The 24,094-nt window shown below is 38.3% G+C and overlaps 1 protein-coding gene across 5 annotated transcripts in view; it reads left to right on the forward strand.

The window, feature by feature from the left end:
* Positions 1-3,049: 3,049 nt before the first annotated feature.
* Positions 3,050-24,094, forward strand: part of whrna (whirlin a) — a 139,789-nt gene continuing 118,744 nt past the window's right edge. For all 5 annotated transcript variants that reach the window (XM_086097065.1, XM_086097067.1, XM_086097070.1 and 2 more), the window contains exon 1: positions 3,050-4,418. In XM_086097065.1, the coding sequence (XP_085953191.1) occupies positions 3,675-4,418 (744 nt within the window). In that variant the 5' untranslated portion in view covers positions 3,050-3,674. The remainder of the gene's footprint in view (positions 4,419-24,094) is intronic.

Raw genomic sequence — 24,094 nt, forward strand, 5'->3', positions numbered from 1 at the left:
AGTTAATAAAATGTGCTGTACATGTAGGCTTCATAAAGCTGTCTCCTACGAATTTAATTATACCCCTGCCTCATATCATGTAATGGGTTATCTATCAAGTGGTATCATAAGCCTCAGTTATAAACTGTCACTTGTGTAATTAATGACGTGAGTGCTCTTGATTATATCGTTTCCTTATGCTGTGTCATCTATGTGTGCGTGTTTAACTTTTGTTACTGCAACTCGATTAGGAGTCCGAAAGGACATCTCTATCACTTTCATTCTTGATTGTAAATAATGTTCAAAATATGCTATAATTATGCTGGAATGGGAGCTATAAAAAAACAAAAAACAATCATACTTGGGCTGGGAAGAGAAAAACAACTCATTGTGAATGGTGCGCTTATTTCTATGGATCTTCCTGGCTATGGTTTGTGATAACTCAACATGGATTGTTAATTATGGGGAGATATTTCCACTTAAGTCTTGATCGGTTTTGGTCACAGATACCTGCTACACTCTTGAGATTTTGTATGCTGCAAGAAGTAAGAAATGAGCAAGCAAAATTCTCTTGGAATCATCCTACCATGGAACCCCTTTCCATTTCCTCCCCTCTGATAGGCGCTATCAGTCATTGCACACCAAAACCACCACGCATACCAACAGTTTTTTCACACTTACCGTTTATTCAGACTCTGTAATATGTCACTGCTGGAATCGGGTGAACTTATAAAACAACCTAGAAGGAGTAGTGGGCACTGGGAAGTGCAAATACTTACTGTTACTGTACTTGAGTAGAATTTTCAGATATCAGTATTTCACTTGAGTAATTATTTTTCTGAAGGCTTTTGACTTTTGTGTCCATTCTGGTCCTACAAAATAGTTGTGTTTCTTATATCAATCTGGCAGAATACTGCATGACGTAAAAACAACAACAAAAAACATTGAGCTGTTTCAATATTGCTTGGTTAATTGAAATCTTGGAGACTTAAAGATACACTGTGCATTAGTGACCTCTAGTGTTGAACTAATAGAATGCAACTATTTTTAAGCACGCACATTATAGTACCTCAGACAAACCACATTTCGCAAGCCTACCACCGATTAGAACCAATTATTATTTGGGGTGAGCGAGCAGGCGGGAGCTAGCATGAGCTAGCATGAGCGGTGAGCAAGAGTTGGCCAGCAAGAACTCACTGGAGCGGCTAACAAGAGCGGCTAGCGGGATAAGATAGCAAACGCTAGTGAGCGCAAAGCAGAGGGACAAAAGCTGTGGGAGGCCGAATCGCGGGACTGAGCGTCGAGCAATGACTACCTGCAGGCCCTGTATAAGGTAACACGGCAAGGTTACACAAACTGCAACCAGTGTTAATTTTGACAATAAATTTTAATTTAGTTTTAGTTATAGTCTTTAGACTCAAATGAATTAAAGTTTTAGTCATAATTTAGTCTTCTGATTGTATTTTAGTTTTAATCCAATTTTAGTTGACGAAAAAAGAGCAATTTTAGTCGACTAAATTGACATCTAGTTGATATTTTCCTTGAGCATACATTTCAACTTTTATACAGAAAATTATAACACACCTATTTGTAACTGTAGTTTAACACGCAATACACATTTAATACAACAGTGTTTTATTAATTGTTTTAATGAAACATGTTGAACTGACAATAATATAAATTCGTTTTTCACCTAAATAAAAAAAGTGCATACATATTAATTAGAGTTTCAAGACTAATTTTACAGCTGCACAATGAATGTAAACATGTTTGAACATTAAAGTGCAGTGAACACTGAACAGTTTCTCAGTGGTTCTTTTCTCTACCTGCGTTTCATTCCTTTTGGTTGGATTGTGTGAATTTTTGTCACTGTGTAGTTTTTATTTTCGTTTGACGAAATTGTCAGTCAATTTTAGTTATCATTATTGTCTCAATGAATGGGTTCTATTTTAGTTTTCGTTTAATTTTTGTCTTAAAAAAAAAATTGTGACGAAAAATATGATGAACATTTTTCGTAGATGAAATTATCACCGGCTGCAACTACCACCAGAGGCTAACTTCCTTCGCAAGGTTTTTCTCCTTCGGGTATCTGTAGCAGAACGATGGTAGCGAAACATGTCAGCCTCCTGTAAGGTGCGGCGCGACCTATGTAATATAATTAGTGATGACTAGACCTACGATTATATATATAAAAAAAGATGTACGTTGATGTGGTAGAACATAGATATATGTATTTTTTTTGCATTTTATTGAAATTAATAATAATTAATAATTGGGTTTTTACAATGACTGAATTATTAGTTTACCACTAGATGATGTTAAATGATACACACTGTCCCTTTAAAGTTGAAAAAACAGGGAACACGCCATGGAGAAACATGAACCGAGGAGGATAATGAAGACGAAATGTAACAGATTCTTATTCCCTAATTTAGGAAAATTATGTTGTCAGCTACAAGATTGATTTGTGGCAAATGCATTGTGTCTTGTGCTGGCCTGAAAAGCCTCTGGTGTTCAAAATTCAAATCTGAAAACAAAAAACATAAACAAGTATAGTGTATTTTTTCAGTGGCTATCATTAACTAATGTATCTATTTGTATTATTCAGTTCACGTTAGCAAAGCTATGGGAAATTGTTTTGAAGGCATAAATGCCTGAGCCAACACTATATATACCTTCCCCCCCCCCCCTTCTTAGTACCAACACTATGTAAATTAATTCAATTTTTGGGGTATGCGTGTTTGCGTGAATACTTTTGCAACCTCTACCTTAAACCTAATGTTTTTTGTATAGTGTTGTCAACAAGTGAGTTATTATTCACGGATAAAGATTCCAATCAATTCAGTCAACACAGGTCTACAAATAATGCCAGGCTGCATTGTGTAACGCTAATGATGAGGCTCAGACGGGAGCTAATATTAGACATGGCTCTACTAATTGACAAGTCCTTTTAGCTTATCTTGCTGTCATGCGTCCTCGTGCGCGTGCGCTCTGGGCTATTAATAATCCAATAGAGCCAAAAACGACGTCACTTCCTCACAGGAGCGTCACAGAGTTGGGATAGAGCAGGCACCGACACACACATTCTCCACTCGGTCGCTGTAGTAACGCGTGGGAAGCGGAGGCAGCGGGCTGAAGCTCTCTTCAACCGATAATTGTAACACCACCTGCCCACACGCTTCATTTTTGGTGGTGAAGTCATGACAGATAGTTATTTTTAATCGCTTTGACATGGTTTGGAAGTACTGAGTACAAAAAGAGCAATACGCAAAAGCTGGAACTTTTTACAGGTGCTTTTCGTGGAAAAAAAGAAGCCTCATTTCCTAGTCAAGTTGGTCGGCGGTTTGGTGGCTTTTGCTGTTCGTTCCGCTTGGAAGCAGGTTGTTGTCGAGGAGGCGGACACCAGAGAAGAGGCGACTCGCTGGCCACCTGACCCTGTGGAAAACAAGACGGCGGCTAATGACACGGCTACTATACCAAGGGGGCGAACTTTGCGCAAGGTTGTTGCTCGGTTAGCTCGTTAAGTTCCCTCGGAAAGTGCAGTTTCATTTGCGTAGGCTAGCCTTGCTTGAGATCTAACCGGGACTGCGCGACGTCCTCCTTGCGCCCACGATGCCAAGCACCGGCGTATTCCTGAGGCAGGAGCCCGTAACGCCTGCGCTCTAACGTGCACCCGGTGTGGCGCCGCGGCCGGGATGAGCACCACCGACCTGGAGCGCATGTCGCTCAGCTCCTCGGCCAACTCGGTGGCCTCGAGTGCTCGAACGCTCTCGGCCAACGTCAAGAAGCTTCACAACGCGCTTAACCTGCTGCTCAACGACTTCGAGAGGGAGCAGTTCATCCACTGCCTCAATGTCTACCACTCCAAGCGCAACGTGTACGACTTGGTGCAGACCCTCAACGTCATCCTCAACGCGCCCAGCAAGCGCCAACTTCTCCCCATGCTGCGGCTTGTCATCCCCCGCTCTGACCAGCTGCTTTTCGAGCAGTACACCTCGGAGGGCCTCTACCTGAAATCGGATTTAGTTGCAAGCAACGGTACCGCCGAGCCCCCGCCGGGCCACTTCCCCAGCGCCAGCCCGACTCCCCCGGCTCACTACTCGCAGGAAAACGCATCCGAGTTCCAGGTGGCGTTGCGCGGCTCACCGGATAGCTTCAGCACCAGCAGCGACGGGACAGCTCCCCTCGTACCGCTGCTCGGAAGGAACTTTATCCACGAGCCACCAGGCGAGCTGCGGCAGGTCACCATGAAGCGGCACAAGAGCAACGAGGGCCTGGGTTTCAGTATCCGAGGTGGTTCGGAGCACGGAGTGGGTATCTACGTTTCTCTGGTGGAACCGGGCAGCCTGGCAGAGAAGGAAGGTCTCCGGATCGGGGACCAGATCATGAAAGTCAACGATAAAGTCTTTGACAAAGTCTCCCATGCTGAAGCAGTTAAGGTAATAGCTTTTTTTTTCTCTCGTTCTCTCAAATGAGTTCATAATTTTGACTAAATGGCCCAACAAGGACAATTTGTTGAAGGTAATTAATTAGGCTGGGGTGGGTGATGAGTTGTTGATGTTATGGGGGATGTCATGCACCCACACAAGTGGATTAGTGTTACTTGGAAACATGTGTGCTTGCTTGGATGTTGGAAAGACAGTTTGTGGCCATCCACCCACCCATCCATCCACCCATCCATCCACCCATCCATCCATCCATCCATCCATCCATCCATCCATCCATCCATCCATCCATCCATCCATCCATCCATCCATCCATCCATCCATCCATCCATATTGTGTACCACTTATCCTGTTTAGGGTCACAGGGAGCTGGAGCCCATCCCAGCTGATTTTGGGTGAAAGGCAGACTAATCGCAGGGTACATTTAGACAACTATCACCAAGTGAGAACTGGTGCTCTATGCTGCTTTCAAAGTCATTAGTGTATGGATACACTATGTGCAAAGCCCATGAAAATCAAGTCTTGGACCACTTGGGCCCAAGTCATTTGTCTATCTATCCATGAGCTTAAAGACAGCCCATTAGCAAATGAGGTGATAAAAGAGTGTGGCTGAATTGTGTGCAGTGTTGCTGATTGATTTAGAAGGAGCCAATGTTAGTAACTTGGCTTCAGTTGTACGGAGTACTGAACCTGTCTCTTATTTTCTTGTATCATCTGTTCCTATGTCTACTTTCCTCCTGTATGACCATTTGTTGTTATTGATTTCATGATTATTACAGTACTGTTTTACATCCATTTAAGCCTGTGGAAAATAGTCTCATAATATGGATTCTGTTTGCTTTATAAGGACTCGGGCCACTTGTTAGCTTGGATTTTCCATCCATTAATTTTCTACAGTGCTTCTTAGGGTCATGTTTGAACTGTAGTCTATCCCAGCAGAGTTTAGGCAAGAGACATGGTACATAATAACAACATACAGTATAACAACCATTCACACTGGCATTCACATCTCCAGAATTAGCAACTTTGAGGCTTCATTTTCCCTACCATGTATTGTATGTTTTTGGAATGTGGAAGGACGCCAGAGTGCAATATTTGGAAAAAAGCCACGCAAGCACAGGGAGAACATTGAAACTCCCGAGCCGTGATCTGAGGTCAGAACGTTTAATCTGTTAGGCAGACGTGTTAACCACTTGCCCTCCATGTTGCCAGGTTAAGATTTTATACAACACAAATGCACTACTATTTTGGACAACGCAAATACAGCACAACCATTTCTTTTTTCGGTGTTCTTGACCTTGCAGGTGTATCTCATACACGTCTCAGCTCATGAGCCGCATGCGGCTCTTTGCCCGTTTTGAAGCGGCTCTTACGGCCCTCTTCAAAGTGAACTTTCACTGAAGTTGACAGCTTTAAATCATCTGCACTGACTAATACGATACTTTAAGAGTAGTTAAACATTTTTTAACATTATGCTTTAGGGCTGGGTTTAAAAAAATCAATATCGATATCGAACCAATATTTCTTTTCATAGCTCAATAATGATTCATAAAACCATGAATAGATACTTTTAATACCACCCCCCACAACCACACATAAATTAATGCGCCTTCTTGCGTCACAGGGAAATTAATTTTCTAAAAAATTAAACCACAGAAATATGCTCGAGGCAGCACGTAACTCGTTATCCGAGCGTTAATTGTTCAAATGTGCCCTTCTGTTATACAGAGTACCCCAGGAGGAGCCTAGTGTTTTTGTCACTCTATTACATAGTGCTGTGGTTGTAATATATTTCAATTATTATTTATTGTTTTGATCAGGTCATGTTCAATAAAACATACATGAATAAAGTAACTGCATTGGATTCAATTTTAAATGTAAATATTCATGTTTTTTTTCACACTAATGCACCAAGTAAGAGCAATAAGTTTCTACTATTTGCAGTATTGGTACTTCTGAGAATGTTTTCCATATAAAAATACAATTAGTACCGCATGAAATCCTTAACTGAATCGAAAATCAATGTGACTCATGAATTGAATCGGGCCCTTCTGAACCAAATCAATTTTGGAAATCTGAATCAATACATAGCCCTATTATGTTTATATTCAAATCAAAATGAAAACAATGATGAGCTGAGAAAGTTATTAAAACATTATTTTTACTCAACAGTGCAACAAATGTAGAACAATAGTGGATATAGTGAACAAAAATTGACCACTCAAGAATAATGATTGCATCTTAAAATGAGAACATTATAATTTTAAATACAAATTATGATTGTACATATGGCGTTAACATCATTGCTACTTGTGAACGTGTATGCTCGAACAATGACACATGATTGGTACTTTGGTCTGGTGTAGTGTTAATTTTGTCAACGAAAACTTAACAAAAATAATTTGGTCAAAGCACATTTTACTAGACTAGACTAGACTAGACTAAACCCATCATTAATAAACAATAACTGAGACTAAATAAGTATACATTTTCGTTGACTAATGAAGACGAGACGAAAATATACTTCACTTAATAAAAACCGGACTAAAATCTGTGGACATTTTAGTTCATGAACAAACATTAGACGCAAATCTGCAGCTAGTGAGTGCAACATGCACAAACATGGGACAGACAGGAGGTGGATTAACGGTCTAAGGATAAGAAAAAAATAATAATTACAGTGATAACGTAACAATCCGGGGCGGCACAGTGGCTGACTGGTTATCCAGCCTGTTTTCATTGTTTCTCTTCACTAACACTAACACCTGATTCATGATCAGGATCGTTATCAGGCTTCTGCAAAGTGTGCTGAATCGCTGATCATTAGATTCAGCTGTGCTGCAGGAGGGAAACATGGAAAACAGGCTAGATAGTGGCTCTCGAGGACCGAACTTGAGCACCCCTGGGTTAACACGTCCGCCTCCAGCGCCCACCGCGACCCTTGTGAGGACAAGCGGTTAGGAAAATGGATGGATGGTCGTAACAATCCAACGCCTATAACTTTCCAACAATAATGTTAATCCGACCGCTAACTAATGGACTAAATTAAAGACTTAAAATGCTAGATTTATAGTCAACTAAAAATGGACTAAATAAAAACTAGGGGTGGGAATCTCTGACATGAGTCCGATTTGATATGTATCTCAATACAAAGGTTGCGATTCGATTGAAAAATGATATCTTTCAGAGCAGAACGGTTCGCTACAGTTTGATTAAGTTTGTGAGCGATACGATTTTCTCTTCGATACGATTAATCATAAAACACCACAAATTCTTACTGTATCTTCAAACATGTTAAAAAAAAACGTCTTCTATATTTTCGTATATTGAATCAATTATTTAAATATGACTGAAAAAATTATTACAGTTTAAGTATTTATTAGTCGTTATTGACAGTTATAATTGTTTTGTTTTTTTAATTCAAAAAAGGATCAGGAAAAGAAAAGGCTGATACTTTAATTTGAAATATTAGTATTTAACCTTTAAAAAGACGTCAACACAATTAAACAAAATATGCGCACAGTGCAAAGTATTTTAGAAACATAAATTTGAGACATGAAACAAACCTAGCCTCCTGATTGAAAAATAAATCTATCAAACACATTTTTACCACTTAATATATATCCAAAAGTTGTTGCCAAAAGTGACCATACCTTTTTAATCCGCAATTTTAGTTTTTCTTTTGCTGTCACATAATTTTTTTATTTTGGTTAATGTACGACATTATTATTATTATTATTTAAAATACATTCTGAGACACAATGACCACATTGTACATTGACAGGTAGCCACAAACAGAAATGAGATGTTCGCGGCGTGCTTTTAGCTTAGCTTAGCTGGTGCTGGTGTGTTAGCTTTGGGACATACCTGTATGAAGTTTGAATCCATGCATTGGATTGTCACGGGAGTTGGAATTGAGGTCACGCGCAGTAACACTGTGTGCGTGTCCGGCGTTGACGGCGGGCCTCCCAAAAAGGTGCGTAATGTGCCGTTGCATTATGTTTACATCATCCGGGGAATGAAGCGTCTATGAGCGGTATTTTGCTGGCTCTCAGTAAACACGGAATTAGCTTGAATAGTGGCGCTACTGAAATGTTAAACAAGTAGAGCACTGCGCAGAGTGCTTGTTCATGTTATAAAAGATGAAAACCATAAAGCCTCACACACGCAATTGATTTATAGCCACGCGATATCCGGTCCACAGCTTTACAGCAATATTGTATCTAAGGATTCCCGATCGATTGAAGACTCTGCTACCGATACGGTCCTTATATGACTCTCCTTGACAAGTGATATCTGGTCGAATCGTTTTTTTCCCCCCACCCCTATTAAAAATGGGACAAGGTTGACTAATGATGATAAAAACTAACAAGCATGATTAAAACTGGACTAAAACTGAGACTAAAATTAAAAATGGCGGAAATTAATACTAGTCTCATGGCTCCACAGCTAGGTATAAAAATTTACGTGGGCAAACTCAGCTCACATTTGAATGCTTTCCACATTAATCACTTGGGTAGAACTTCTCTTGTCAAAATAGTTCAATCTTCGGGATGTATCGCAAAATCATGGATGCCTATCAAATGTGCATTTAGCGCTGTCCTTCTCAAAAATGGTAGCAGGTACCCCTGGGGTGGCACAGTGCGAGGTGCCATGACTCCAGGGAACATGTGTTTTGCTTTTTTGTCGTACTAGAATAAAGTGTAGTTGCACATCCACTACAGTAGGTGGCAGTGTCAGAGAGTGCACAAGGAGTATTAGCTCTTCTGAAACATTTGCTTCCTCCTGGGGGCATAACAAAAATAATTGAAAATCACTGGTTTAGATGGCAGTTTGATCATTGTTTACTTGTTTCTTATTCAGACTTTCTGTTTACTTTAACTTGCAAACCAAAGTGGAGGAGGAAACGGTTGACTCTGATTGGCTACTCTCATGCACATTTCTGCCACGTCTGATTAAGGTTTAGAATCACTCACGACTCTAAGATGGTCAATATCACGAATCTCGAGCATATAATAACCCAGCCCATGTAGTATTGCCCTTTGGAAGGTAATTGACAGGGTCAGGGGGTTATGCTCCATTCAAACAAATTAAACAACCCCCCAAATTTATCTTTTTGTATGTCTCTGTGCGGCCCAGTACCAAATGGCCCACAGACGAGTACGAGGTTGTGGACCACTGAATTAAAGGCAATGTTTTATAATTTGTCTTCTTTTGTAGGCATATGTTAATTGAAGTTTAAGGGTGTCACCATATAAACTCTCACCTAAGATGCCACATTGACTAGTATGTTAGGCATTTAATTGAGGATTTGAAGGCTTCAAATCATCAGCGGCCCTTCAGTTCACTTCATTGCATGAGCTAAAAAGGCATACACACAGAGTTTGTCAAAGCATGGGAAAGAGAGCTAGAGAAGTGAGGGCACGGGATGGGGGTGGTTTATGTGTGTCCATGTGTATGATGTGGCTCCTTCCACACAGTAAACATTGTGGCTCTTGGCCTCTGAATGGTTGGCCACCCTTGATATAAACATTGAACCTCAGTAGCATCTTATGTCAAGTACGTAGATAGCTTGGCACATGGCACTGACACACATTGGTAGGATAATATAGGGTTTAAAAATGTTTAAAAAGAGCATTATAGCAAATGGTTGTGGTAGTGAAACGGCAATTTGTTTAACAATAGTTTGTTTGCATAGCATACTGTATTCAAGCTAGTTAGCTCGTATTAAGCTATTGACATGTTAGCGCATGCCTTATCTACTGTAAAGGCTAGGTTTGTATTAAAAAGGTTTCTTCTTTATTTTTAAAATGAGCTTTAATTTCATGTTTGGTTAAAAATGACAGTGGTTGCTATCATTGTGTCTACAATAGGAACGTGTACTTTGAAATGTTTCTGATAGGACGCAACATTGAATTGTATATTTGAATAGTAAGTATATTATATATACATTTGGGACTATTTATGAAGTCTTAACTACAAAATAAGAAGTAACCATGTGTTACTTAAATGTTGTATACTGTTTTTTATTACAAATTGATTTTTATTTAATTATTTTTAGTTTTCAAGGTGTTCAAGGAAGATGTTTCTGAAACTGTAAAGAAGAATAAAACACACACAAAAAAAAATCTGTATGAAGTGTGGGTGATTGACCAGGATGTAGCTACATCCAATACTTTTACTTTAAGCAACATTGTTTTTTTAAATACTCTGATCAGCCCTAAAGATATAACTTGTTGATGTTGTATCTTCTTTTGTTGAAAATTACTGAGCCCTCAGTATTTGCTGTTATGTCAGCACATTTGATTCACAGATGGGATTTCGAATCATTTAGATTTTCACAAGAAACTGAATTAACGAGTCATGTATGAATAGATTTCAACATACGCTGTTTTCTTCTGGATGGCTGTCTCACTTGCCTCAGTATTCCGTATTCGATATCAATGACCTCTCCTGACTGACTTGTTCTTTCTGTAGGTAAACAATGCCGTGACATTGTCTAAGAAGAGCTAATAGCGCTGTATCAGATATTCGGCTTCACGAAAATAATAATGCACAGTTTGGATTGACATTGTCTGAGACTTTTTACCTTCACGTTTCATATTGTGTTTTTTTTTTTTTTGCAATGGTGAGAATTGCATGGCATAATAATGAGAAATGCTTCTTATATTTCAATGCACGAGAGTAATGGTTTCTGTGCCTGTGCTCCTGTGATAAAGCTGATTTCATTCTGTATAATTCAGCGTACTAATATAACAGAATTGACCGTACACGTTCTGTTCTGCTCATGCAGTTTTCTTCGCATTTATAAAATGGTTTCTCATCTCTGAATCCAAAGCAATTGATTACAGCTGCTTTAAATGCTCTCTTTCCGAGTAAATGAGGTCTCTAAAAAGAATGCATTTTACTTTGTATTTCTCATCAATGCCTGAGATGTATCAGAGATAGGAAAGAGTATGAAGGAGTGTGTAAAGCATTATTCTGCATCTCTATAAATGTAGTCCATGTTCTGAAGTCCCTTTTTTCTGCCAATCCTCGTCTTTGCGTTTGCTCACCGATTATGTAAAATGCGTCAGCATGAAACATTCAACACCCACATACTTCTAACTTTACCTGGCGCTTCAGAGGCTTCCTATTTATTTCAGTATTTGCACCACTGCTACATATCTTACCACACAGTCACAACTGTGTTTGGTCTATTGCTGTCAGGTACAGTATGCAACCATTGTTGTTTTCTTACTGTTGTTATTGGTCTGGCAAGGCTGGCAGCCGGCCAAAAAAGTGGCTCTGTCTGAGATAAAATCTGTCTGGAGGTCATTAATTTTCAAGTTTGCTTATTTTATTTCAAGCAAGTCTGCTACTCTCAACTCTGCACCCCCTGAAGAAAATGTAATAAGTCGATCATGTTGTTGCAGTTGACATTTTAGACTGCAATATGCATAAACAGCTAAACGACAATACCCTGTAGGTTTTCAATCAGGTTTTATTAATAACATCACACTAACACTTGTTTGTGTGATAGACAAGGGTATATGGCTCCAAGAGGTTTCAGCCACTCCGTTTGTGTCATTGTACGTACAATGCCCTTTGTTGTAACAGTCAACAGACAAGCCAGAGGCATTTGGTTCTTGTGCAATAAGTTTGTCTTGAAAGGTAGAAGTGGAGCTACATAGAAGAACAATGTCGACAATGAATGACTCAGTAGAGGGCAACAAAAATGCCTAAAAAATGATAAGTATATTGTTATTGTGTGAAGGCTGAGGAATTTACACATGTTATTCTACACCATTCTTCTTCTTCTTCCTCCTCCTCCATTTTATTCCTCACACTTTTTTGACGCGCTACTCCTTCCACATTTTTCGTACGATTCTCAGTATTCTAACTTCAAAATTTTCCAAAAATTCATGCCATGGGTGCTTGCATTTTTCTTCAGTCCAAAAATTGACGGTTTACCCACAATTACCTGTTTTTCACTCCAAAATTTCCCATTCATTTCCAATGGCGGATTCAACATATTTACATCATTCTCAGTTAAAATTCAAAACATTCAGCTCATTCAATTCACCTTGAGGAGGATTTTGAACATTCCAAATGTACTCACTTACCAATTAAAAAAAAAAAAAAAATCAACAATTTCACCTTTAAAATACCCACAACAAAACAAAAATTAAAATGTTTCCCCCTTGTTTTTCCTCTCATTTCTACAATTGTTTTCAACGATCCAGGCTACTCCAACTTTGAACAGTTCAGCTTATCTCATAACCATAAACTCAACATTTTCACCATTACATTAACCTTGCCAGCAAGCTGAATTCTCACGGTATTTATTCATAAATACTACGAGAACACATTTTGTACTGCTCCCGCTGCAGCCAAACTTTTTTTAATTTTTTTTTAGGTCGGACCAATCAGGCATTGTGTAGCGCAGGACATGCAGCTGTGACGAAACCAGGAAGTGGCAACGCCGTGGGAAACAAACAAACCTAACATAGACGAATGGTTGCTGCAATCAATTCTGTTCTTGCAGAATTACTCACCGTTTACTTGTTGAATGTTGAACACCGTGAGGCGCTGCATGCATTTTTATCTGGTAAAGATGTTTGTGTTTTTTTTTTCCTCCTAAAACGAGACCGAAGACGACATTTTCATCCCTTGCCGTGATCGGTCAAAACAAACATGCACAAGATGCTGCATCGTCCATTCAGCTTGAAATATTGCACAGCAAGTCCCTCCTTTCCCGAACGGATCTGCCGATTCAAGTTCCAGATTTATAATGTGAAGAACTCCCTTGAGTGAATCACAATTATCAATCTGGCTATTGCCAGGTTACCATTACATTACCAGCAAAAAACCCACATATGATCATTCTTTTCTTGTTTTTCCCCTCTAATTTCCACATTTTCCAACCTATTCTCACCATTCCAACTTCAACATATTCCAAAAATGCATGCCAACCAGGCTGCATTAGTTGGCATTAGTATGTGTAATAGTTAGTCAGTTATACTTATTGAACCACTGTGATAAACTGTTTGGATAATGAATGAAATCTATAAATCTTTAAAACAAAAAAAATTATTCTGGACAAGATGAGGAGTTTGCCTGGGATTGAAAGTCAAAGCTAGCAATGGAAGTGCTTACACAGTTTTTACTGAACATCATAATGGCTCCCACAAAACACAAAACTTCTAGGCAGTAGTGCAGTGATACATTTCTCTCTCTCTCTCTCTCTCTCTCTCTCTCTCTCTCTCTCTCTCGCTCTCGCTCTCTCGCTCTCTCTTTGCATAGTTTCCACACTTTAATATTTAAAATTAAATAAACGTAAAGGTCAGACAAAGATAACCTAAGTAAATATAAAGTGTCGTTTTTAAGCGGTGATTTGTTTTATTAAGGGAACAAAATATTGAAAGTTATGTGACCCTGTGTGAAAAAGTACATTCCCCTTTGTCAAATCATGAATTTATTGTGGCTAATCACATTTCTCAATTTCTTTCCACTGACCACAACCTAGCTTGATTACTTCCAGACCCGTTCGATCAAGATTTTGCCTAAATAGAATTTGCCTGACAAAAGTCGTCCAAAAGATCTCAAAAAGCTGCAACAAAATGTCATGATCAAAATAATTTCAAGAACAGATGAAAAAGACATCTATCAGTCTGAAAAGGCTTACAAAATCATTACTTTATGCTACAGGACTCGGGCGAATCATCGTGAGACGATTATTCACAAATTGAGAAAGCACGGGATCGTGGTTAACCTTCCCAGAAGTGGCTGGACTACAGAGAGTACAGCGACACCTCCTCCAGGAGGATACAAAGAAACCTGGGACGAAGCGTATTTGGGTCCTGCATGACTGTATGAATCATACCCCTTAGCAAATTGGTCACGAGTGATGAAATACTAATCACTAATTAAATCAGTAATTAAATCAGCTTGTCTCATTCCACAAACGGCAAACTTAAATTTGATCCCAGTGGATATCACACTTAAGAGCTGCTTCTATAGAACAGTTGTACACTACAAATTGTAACCACAGGAATATACAGTCACACAGGGGATGATTATAAACAGTTGGTTGTCACCTCACTTGCATGTGTATTAAGGCATTTCAAGACTCAAGTTCAACATTTATACTTAAGTGAAACATCAACAAATTCTCTTTATGCAGCAGTTTGTTATTGGCAAACCCACAGAGTAGAACAATAAAACACATCTAGAAATTAAACAAGTGGGAGAGTAAGTACCTTAATGACTAAATGGGCTATAACGCTTTTGTTGCTGATTTAACAATTCAATTAAGAATATTTCTATTATGCTGTTTTATTGTTAAAATTAACAACTGTAAAGAGAGCCACCTCCTGGTGTTCTTAACAAATGATGCTCTTGCATTTGTCGTCCTCTTGACACGCTGTATAATACATGTCGGAGTATATTGTGATTTGGCACATCATGCAGTATTTGTGTGACGGTTCAATACAGTGGAACTGGAGGAACATCAGCCAACAAAAGCTGAGACATAAATTTAATTGATGGATGAATCAGGAAAATTAACAATCAATTAGTCAACCTTGCTTACCTAATATAGTATTGTGACTCTTTGTTTATCATGTCATTTTGACATTTTATCATTTACTCTATTGATTTACATCAACACCTCAGAGACCTGTCATGACTTTAAGTACACCTGGACTAATATAATTGCATTTGCATAGATTGTATGCTTCTTTTGTGACCCTTTCCCAGGCTTTCGCCACATTTTCCATTGTTTTGGGGGTTGCTCGTTTCAGTCTCTTATCGGGTAAAAGCATGCTGCATTTGGAATCGGCCAGTCTTAAACTTCTCATGAAGTCATTTGTTATTTTTCCATTGTGCTATGGGCCATTATCTTGATGCACGATGGAGACTTTGTCAGTCCGTTTGGTTGTATCTTATTATCATTATTATTATTTGATATATAAATTGGCAGACTTTATTTTGAGTTTTCATTTTTGTTGCTGCCATCAATTAAGATAAATGAACCTGTCCCAGAGCAAGCCATGACATTACCTCCACTGAGTTTCACAGATGAGCTGATGTTTTGGATTATGAGCAGATCTTTTCCCCCCTGAAGCTTTACCCTTAACCGTCACTTTGGTAAAGGTTATCTTTGTGTTAGAAGAACATAAAACTCTTCCCTGCTCCACAATTATTAAAGCATGTCCCTGTAATTTTGGGGCAAATTCCAGCCTGGCCTTTGTAATCTTCTTGCTAATGAATGCATTGCAGCTTCTGGTGCGGCCCCTGTTCATTAGTCTTACACAATCAGTAAATTGTGAACATTTCGGTCTTTTACTCTGGAGGTTATTTGCTGATGACTCACACTGAATATATTTGGGGGATTCTGTACTGCTCTAAAAATGTTGCTTTCATCAGCTTTTGCACTTATCATTGATCTGGCCATGTCTTTTCTCGGTGCACCAGTTTCTTCTTCTGGACATTACAACTGGTTATATTGGCTATAACAAATGTTTGTAGTAGCCATGATTGATTTGACATATTTACTTAACATCAGAATTGTTTATTTTCCATCAGCTCTCTGTTTTTCACCCTGATTGGTCCCATTCTCCAATGCTATTTCTCACATTTAAAAAAATTGGTGGCTTCAAATCTTATCTTGTATGTATGCCATGTATCACAACCTACCTTAATATTTAATTTGCTTTATTTAGTGTCTGCTTAGCAAATTAAAAAAAAGTCAGCTCAAGTCGGCACATATTTTAAATATTAAAAGTAGTCTAATTGTTGTGCCTGGACTGTGTATTTTACATTTTTCATTTATTATTATTATTAATGCTGTCAGGCGATTAAAACATTTAATCTGATTAATTACAGGATTTTTAATGAATTAATCTAATTAATCTATTTTAATCTCATATCTTATAAAGGTCCCCAAATAAAGAAATTGAATTTTAGGACATTACAAAATTGTAGTGCATGATTAATCAATTGAATACACCAAGAAAAGAAGATTTGAAACATACATTTTTATTGTTGGAGTGTGCTTCATAAATGAAATTCAAAAGAAAAAGTTTAAGCACATCAACGATTAGGCCCGGCATTATTTGAAAAGATAATATAAACTTCAATTTTGTTCAAAAAAAGTTTTGAACAAAATTTAATCTAAACTTCCACAAGCTGAGGTTTGGTGTATGGATGGCATAAGATGAACTAATTGCATAAATAACACTAATCACATTATAAATAGAAAATAGTTCTAATACATCATCAGTCTTGTATAATATAAATCTGTTAGATATGTCAATTCATTTATCAAAAAGCTATAATTTACTATATGAAAGTGCTAAAGTTGTGCAAAATTAGCAATATCAGCATTAAACTAATTTAATCCATAAAAACAATGTATTCTAAGAAATAAGATGCATAAAACCCATACAGTTCAATTACATTCAAATGTAAAAAACAATAGCTTCATTGAGTAAAGTGCTGTCAGTGTTCATTGTATTTTAAACAAACAATCAATGCAATGCATAAAATAATTACTAACAGTGAATCATCAATATCACCAATCACTTCAGTGATTATTTTATACAACCATTTGAGAAACATGTCAAAGCAAATGCAACCAGACTGTAAAACCATAGGACGGCTAATGCTAGAAACATGACTCACCAACTCGACTTTTCTAATAAATGCGACAGTCAATCGACGCAGTACGGCATTGGCAGTCGGCTCTACAAGTTAACAAGTAGGCATTTAAGGATTCAAAATGAAATATAACTCACAATGGTATGCCCATGGTTAAGAGAAAAGACAGCTTTAATCCTTTTAATTCTTACTATGTTAGCTGTCTGTTTGCAGATATTGCTAGTACTGACCTTTTGGGAGCTGCACACCTCTCACCGCAATTACGGCTGCTCGAGAAGCCACGTGGCTCTAGATGAGTCCAATCGTAATCCGCTTTTCTTACTACAGTCGTACTACAGCTAATCAGTGGAATTTTGCTTATCTGGAGGGAAATCGGTGAAGATAAAAAAACTTATTAATCACAATTTTTTTTTGTACTAATCATGTATTAACGCAGATGAATCACGCTATTAATTTTGACCCCAGATGATCCTTTACATGCAACTAGAGTATTTAATACATGTTTGTTATGACATTCAGAATATTTGTTCTAGTCAAAATATTGGGGTTATTTTTTCCCCATTTTAAATAAAGCAAGTAATTAATTTATTAGAAAAAGAAGAGAATGAGAGTGTGCAGTGGATCAAAAAAAATGTAGAAGACATTCTCATAACATTGAATTCAGAAAAAATTAACACATAATAGGTGCTCTTCAAATTTGGCGGGCGAGCCTTTTTAATTAGGGGATTGATCATGATTAATCAAAATTCTAAAATATGATTAATCTGATTTAAAAATGTAATCGTTTGGTAGCTCAAAAAAAAAAAACTTACTGCAATTTTTTAATCAGCTTAAAAATCTAACTCAACAGATTTTCCTAGATGGTTAGTGTAAGCAGGATATCGTCTTTATTGGCAAAGTATGTAAACACACAAGGAATTTGTATTGGTAGTTGTAGTCACCCAAGTACCGTAGTTCTGTCAGGTCAGCATACCCATATAGCTGCTTCTATGTAAACTCTATCTGTAGCCTCACGCTAAATGCAACCTAACACCCAACCCGTTCCTACTGCGCATGAACAGAAGAACCGTAACAAAAAAAGGTACTATAGCAAAATATACATTTAGGACTTTTGTAATGATTTGTTTAGCCTTGGCTATGACTGCAATCAAAGCCTGATTTCAATGTGGTTTCCTTGATGCTGCTAGCTGATACAACTTTGCAGTGAACAGACAAATGCATTTTTTGCACTCTGGGCTTGTGTTTACATACTCATATTGGTATGTAACTACCACACAGCAGCTGATTCGACAAAATGAAATGATTTGCTTTTGCTCAAGCGCCAACTGAATGTACCGCAAGCGCACTGCACAAATGTCACACCACCAAGAATCATGTCACACAAATTCTCTTTGTTGGCAGCCCACTGATGCTACTACAAGAAATGTTGTAATGAATATTTGTGTGGTGCTTAGACTATGACAATTTTGAATGAAGTAACATTATTAGATGTTGTCCAGTTCTGAACCACTGCAATGTGTTCATACTCACTAGAATTAATATTTTTCTGATGGGTTCATTCCTAACTGAACATTATAATTGTAAAAGCAGAGTTTTTGATACGGTGTCTCGATAAAATAGTATACCCGTCGGAGTAGAATAGACTTCTGTGCATGCGCTTTAGGAAACAACTTGCGCAGTAAGAACATTTTGGGTATTTGGTTGAGTTTAGGGTGAGGCTACAGATAGAGTTCACTATACGGGTATGCTGATCTGACAGAACAACGGCTACCAGAGCCAGTGGTCTTAATGTTGTTGATGGATGATGTAGATCCTGTTTGTGCTCTTCACACGTCAGTATTTTAACATTCCTGAAAGACAGAGTAGCTAAAAATGGGCTTTGCTCAATTTGAATAGGAAGAGTGAAACTATTTTTGTCATTTAGGCGTTTAAATACCGCTTTGGGCTGACGTGATTGAGTGCCGCAGGTTTGATGTTTTGAGCACTGTACAAAGTGTAGACAAAGTGGGGGAAAAACATTAATTTAAAGAACATATATGGCTATATATGAACAGCTTTTAAATCATCTGGTTAGCAGACAGACTTCTGCAAATAATGCCCTGCAGTCAGGTCACAACCTCAGACCTACAGAATGTCCACTCCGCTCGATTTCAAGACAGTTTCTGACCATTTGAATAAATTCAGCATCTATGCAAGCTTACTGTCATCTCAGACAATGAAGTTTGTGAAGAGTAAAAACACACTATGTCTGTGATTGTAAATCCTGTTGATAATATTCTCTGAGACAAAAATTGGGAGGTGGCTGATGGTGAAATGAACATGAAAGCTCTTTTCCAAAATGTAAAAAAAAAAAAGAACAATGAATTGCCTTTGTCTGAACATGTTCAGCCCGAAATGATATTAAATTTAGCTTTTATCTTCTTGTGGAAAATACTTAATCTATTTCATAAGTATACAGTGCAGATGGACATTCTTGTAGTTAGCACACCATTTGCCCAAAATGTGGCATCTGTGGCACTTTTCTGCATGAAAGAGCTTCAAATTTCCATTGGTCTTTTATTGTGACTAGTCCAAGGCTCACCTGTGCAATAATCAAAGCCTTTAAACTTTACAGTATGTCTCACCTGCCAGATACATGGATCATTTCATTAAATGTAACATGCTCACTACAGACAGTATCAAATCAGTGAACCAAGTCTGAGCTATATGAGTCATTTGCATGTGTACTATGAAAGGTATCACATACTTCATGAAAAATGGGAGCAAAATGTGTATCATATTTGAACCATGGTCGAATTCACCCATCATCCATCCAGAGTCACAAAGAAGCTCAATTCTATCATAGCTTACAACAGCAAACAAAGTAAATACAGTATCTTGAAACTAAAAATAATTAATATTGAACAAAAATTCACTGATGCAGTAGGTAACTGAAATAGGTGTCGCTTTTGAATTGTGGTCCAACAGAATTATTACAAAGCAAAAAATGAAATTGGACTGGGCATATTATGATTCCATTTTTAGCTTAATGTGTTATGGAAAACCATTTTATAAGGCAATCACTGCAATCCAACAATGTGTGTAACTCTCAATGCTTCTGCATATGCCGATAACAATTTGGCCCACTCTTGGTGAGCTAACTGCTCCAGCTGTTTCAGGTTTAAGGGGCTCCTTCTCCAGATTGCACGTTTCAGCTTCATCCACAGATGTTCAATCAGATTTTGATCAGGGTCACTAACTGGAAGGGCTTTTGGAAATATTCATATGTTTTGTTCTCAATGTTTTTAGCTGTGTGTTTTGGGGTCATTTATCCTGTTGGAGGACCAATGACTTTTTGCTCCTCGACGGTTGTGAGATTTGTTCATTTTATGTTTCCCGGTAGGTTAGAGTCTTCTTTTCTTTGTATGCTTTATGTTTGCGTCTGCAAACAGAGCTGATGTGACTTACGTTCATAGAGGATTCACCTAGAAGCTTTGCGACTGGTTAAAATGCATTTGGTTAAATTTTACTCTCATCAGGTTTAAGTTATTTCATTGTCCATTGTGGGGGTTTCTATGTTTTTGTCAATGTCAGCTTTTAACAATTGCCGGTTGACTTAACATAACAGTGAAGTATTGTTTAAAATGTAAGCATGCTTAAAAGTGTAAATGTATTAATCTCTTCTGGTTGGTACTGCTGCTATGAGGTGTTCAATATTTGTACTGAGGTAGTAGTTCGAACATCAGCAATTACCAGTGACAGCTGACAGCGTTCCTAATTGCCAAATTAGAGGTGGAGGTGCTGTTGAGGGTTATGGGTGAGTGGAAAACAATGGAAAGAAAAAGAAAATCAATGAAGTGCCATCTATTACAGTGTATTTGTACTTTAAGGTAGGAGAGGCCATTTTTAATCCATACTTTAGTGTAAGAAGATTGGGTTTATTTAACAGTGTTTTGTTTATATTAATTATCCTTGATTTTTGCAAAGATGTAAAATGCTTTCATTTAGTCACCGATTGTTCCCAACGTCTCAACAGCCTTAACTCACTAGCAGAAGCAGCCTGATCAATGAGCTTTTACTGTCTGTCTTACTCCACTCATTTGTCATAATAGTACAGTAAACTGTAAGTTATTCTAAGACAGCCATTGTATACCAACGCTTGGGGTTGTTGAATGAACTGCCCTTGTCTGGCATACATTGTTGAGCTTTTGATTAATAATCATGAAAGGACAGTATCAAATGCGCAGGTGGAAATTAACATGACATTGTGGAAAAAAATGGTGTTAAATAATGCTTTCTTTTCAGTGAATGTGCGTCAGTAAATGAAGATTGATACAGGAGACTTGCCCTGACCTCAGAGGGGTTTAAATGGATAAATTGAGCTTGATGGATATTTCCCATCCTAAACATCACCTGATTATGAGACTGAAGATAGTGTCATGCTTTGAATATTAATGAGGATTTGAAACATTCATTGCTCCAATGGTCTGGTCTATTGCGCTGCCTTACATCACAGGTGTAATTATGAGCTGATGTCAATGGCAAGGTGAGTTATGACACAATACATAAAAAAAATATATATATATATATTTATTTGCCATTATTATTACAACAAATTAGGCCTGTGGCATCGCTGTCAATCATCTGGAGATAACTGTGACGTTAGTGTCATATCTCTCGTTAGGCGCAAACTTCACTTCATCATGGACACATCATGGACACAGTTCACATCCTATCCATGACATTATCCTGCAGCAGCAGAAGAGCTTGTTCCCCGACTGATTTAGTCAGTTTTGCTGCCGGTAACAACAGTTTAGATTAGGAGCGGGCAAATTAAATGAACAACCTGATGTATATCAAAAATGCCTTTTAAAATAAGGACAATTTTACCTGGAAGACATCACATTCTAGCTGTTATTCATATTGTCATTGTTGAAAGCATTAAGGGAGCAAACAAATAAACAATCAAATTATTTGGTCAATTAATCATTTATCAGAATTTAATTCTGGCAAATATCAAAATCAGCACAACACTTTATGTTGGTTAGGCCCTAATTATTGTTATATGTTGCGATGAACTGGGGGAGATGACTGAGCTGAAACGGCTATCAAAGTCTTGATGTCACGGCTTCGCTCCTTGCAGCCGAGTATGGCTGCAAGCAGTAGCTGTAATGGCATCTTGAGTCGACAAATACGTTCCGGGAGTTATTATGAGCTTTCTTTAATGCAAGTTCAAACAGTGTAGCAAAAACATATACACTGTTTATGCTGTACATTCATGCCTCTGAATATATAGTCATTGTTCAGACATGAATTCAATGTGCAATATTGTGCATACATACTATGTATATTAACAGCTTATTCATATGCAAAATTCTGGATGAAACGTACTTCATCAATATGTCATTATACACAGTACCGCTGTCAATGTTATACTTCAATCTTGCACTGATTGTACAAATACTTCTCTAACCTAATTGACTGTCTGTTAAAATAAAAACTTTCATGATCTCTTCTTGGCTGTGTGTCGACCTCCAGTTTGTTTGCTTTAGAATGCATGTTCCTCAAGAGATGTAATGGAAATGAAATTAGTCCTTTGCAAGGCCAAACTGTCGCCATCATAATCTTTACTTAGCAATGTTTTAAGTAACATTTAAACATCCTGAACTGTCATACATGTTTAAAAAGAATTATAGGGTGTAATTATTAAATTACAATTTAGAATAATTTAATATAGTTAAAACTAAAACATAAAAACAAAAAAAAGTGTTTTCAAGATTAATGATGAATGACATTGTCTGTAAAAGGGAAGTCAACCATAAACATTTCTTAACAATATGTTATATGCGACCTCACTACTCTAAACATGACATTGTGATTAATATTACATATGTGGAATATGAAGTAAAATTTAGCTGTTTTTATCCATCTCAGGGGGCGGCCATTTTACCACTTGCTGTCGACTGAAGATGACATCACAGTTGCTCAGGGCTCAGGCAACGACCAATCACAGCTCACCTGTTTTCTGAAGCTGAGCTGTGATTGGTTGTTACCTGAGACCTGAGCAACTGTGATGTCATTGTCACTCGACAGCAAGTGGCAAAATGGCCGCTTTCTGTCAATTGATAAAAATTGCTGGATTTTGCTGCTTAACTCATATTTCACTAACACAATATTAACCAGAATACTGTATTTAGATTAGCGGGGCTGCATAGAACATATTATTGTCAAGAATTTTTCGGGTGGTTGTTAGTTAGGGAGTGCCTGGCCCCTGTCCCTTGTAGAACGCCCGGTCTTGCGCTTAATAGATGAGGTCGGACAGGGAGCGAAATGCCTCAACCTGAGACACCCAGGAGAGCCTGGGCCATCCTCAGAGGCATCGCCGCAACCTGCAGGAGGGGGTATTGAGGCTGCTTGTATCACCCACTTGGCTGGTGTTGAATCTTCAAGTCGCGCCACGTGTCCGAGCAGTTGGAGAGCTTGGTGCCGGGCCGTTGCAGATAGTATCTCGGGGTTCCCGGCTCTGGTGTATACTTCTTCGTTGCTGATGAAGTCATGCCACTTGATGCCGAGGATATACCGGAGACAGTTACGAGGGAAGGTGTCGAGGCCAAGGACTAGGTCCAAGATTCACAGCCATACAGGAGCACAGAACAAAGAGTTCAGGGGACGGAAATTTACATGTGTACTGATTTGGAAGTTCCTCCACACCCTGGATAGCCTGCCAAAAGCACTACGAGCCAGCTGGAGGCGTCTGGAGATCTCGGGCTCGCTTGAACATGAGGAGGTGATTTTGACCCCTAGGTAGAATTAACACATTCCACCTCTTGGGAGTTTGGTAGAAGTACACAGTCGGGGGAATCAAGGAAGTCCGAGAGGCTCTGGAGTTTAGTCTTTACCCAGCTGATGTTTAGACCCAGAGGGGAGGCTTCTTCGGCCGAGAATACAAGTGACGGTGGTTGACTTCTCTTTTATTGCTCGTTTTGGAGTTAAACTCGTCCGTGTAAGGGTTTGATGCAGCTGAGCATATGGTCATCTGTACTGAGCCA

The sequence above is a fragment of the Leptonotus elevatus genome, chromosome 15 (genome assembly GCF_054856555.1).
Source record: "Leptonotus elevatus isolate MCC_2025b chromosome 15, RoL_Lele_1.0, whole genome shotgun sequence".
In the NCBI taxonomy this organism is placed as follows: Eukaryota; Metazoa; Chordata; class Actinopteri; order Syngnathiformes; family Syngnathidae; genus Leptonotus; species Leptonotus elevatus.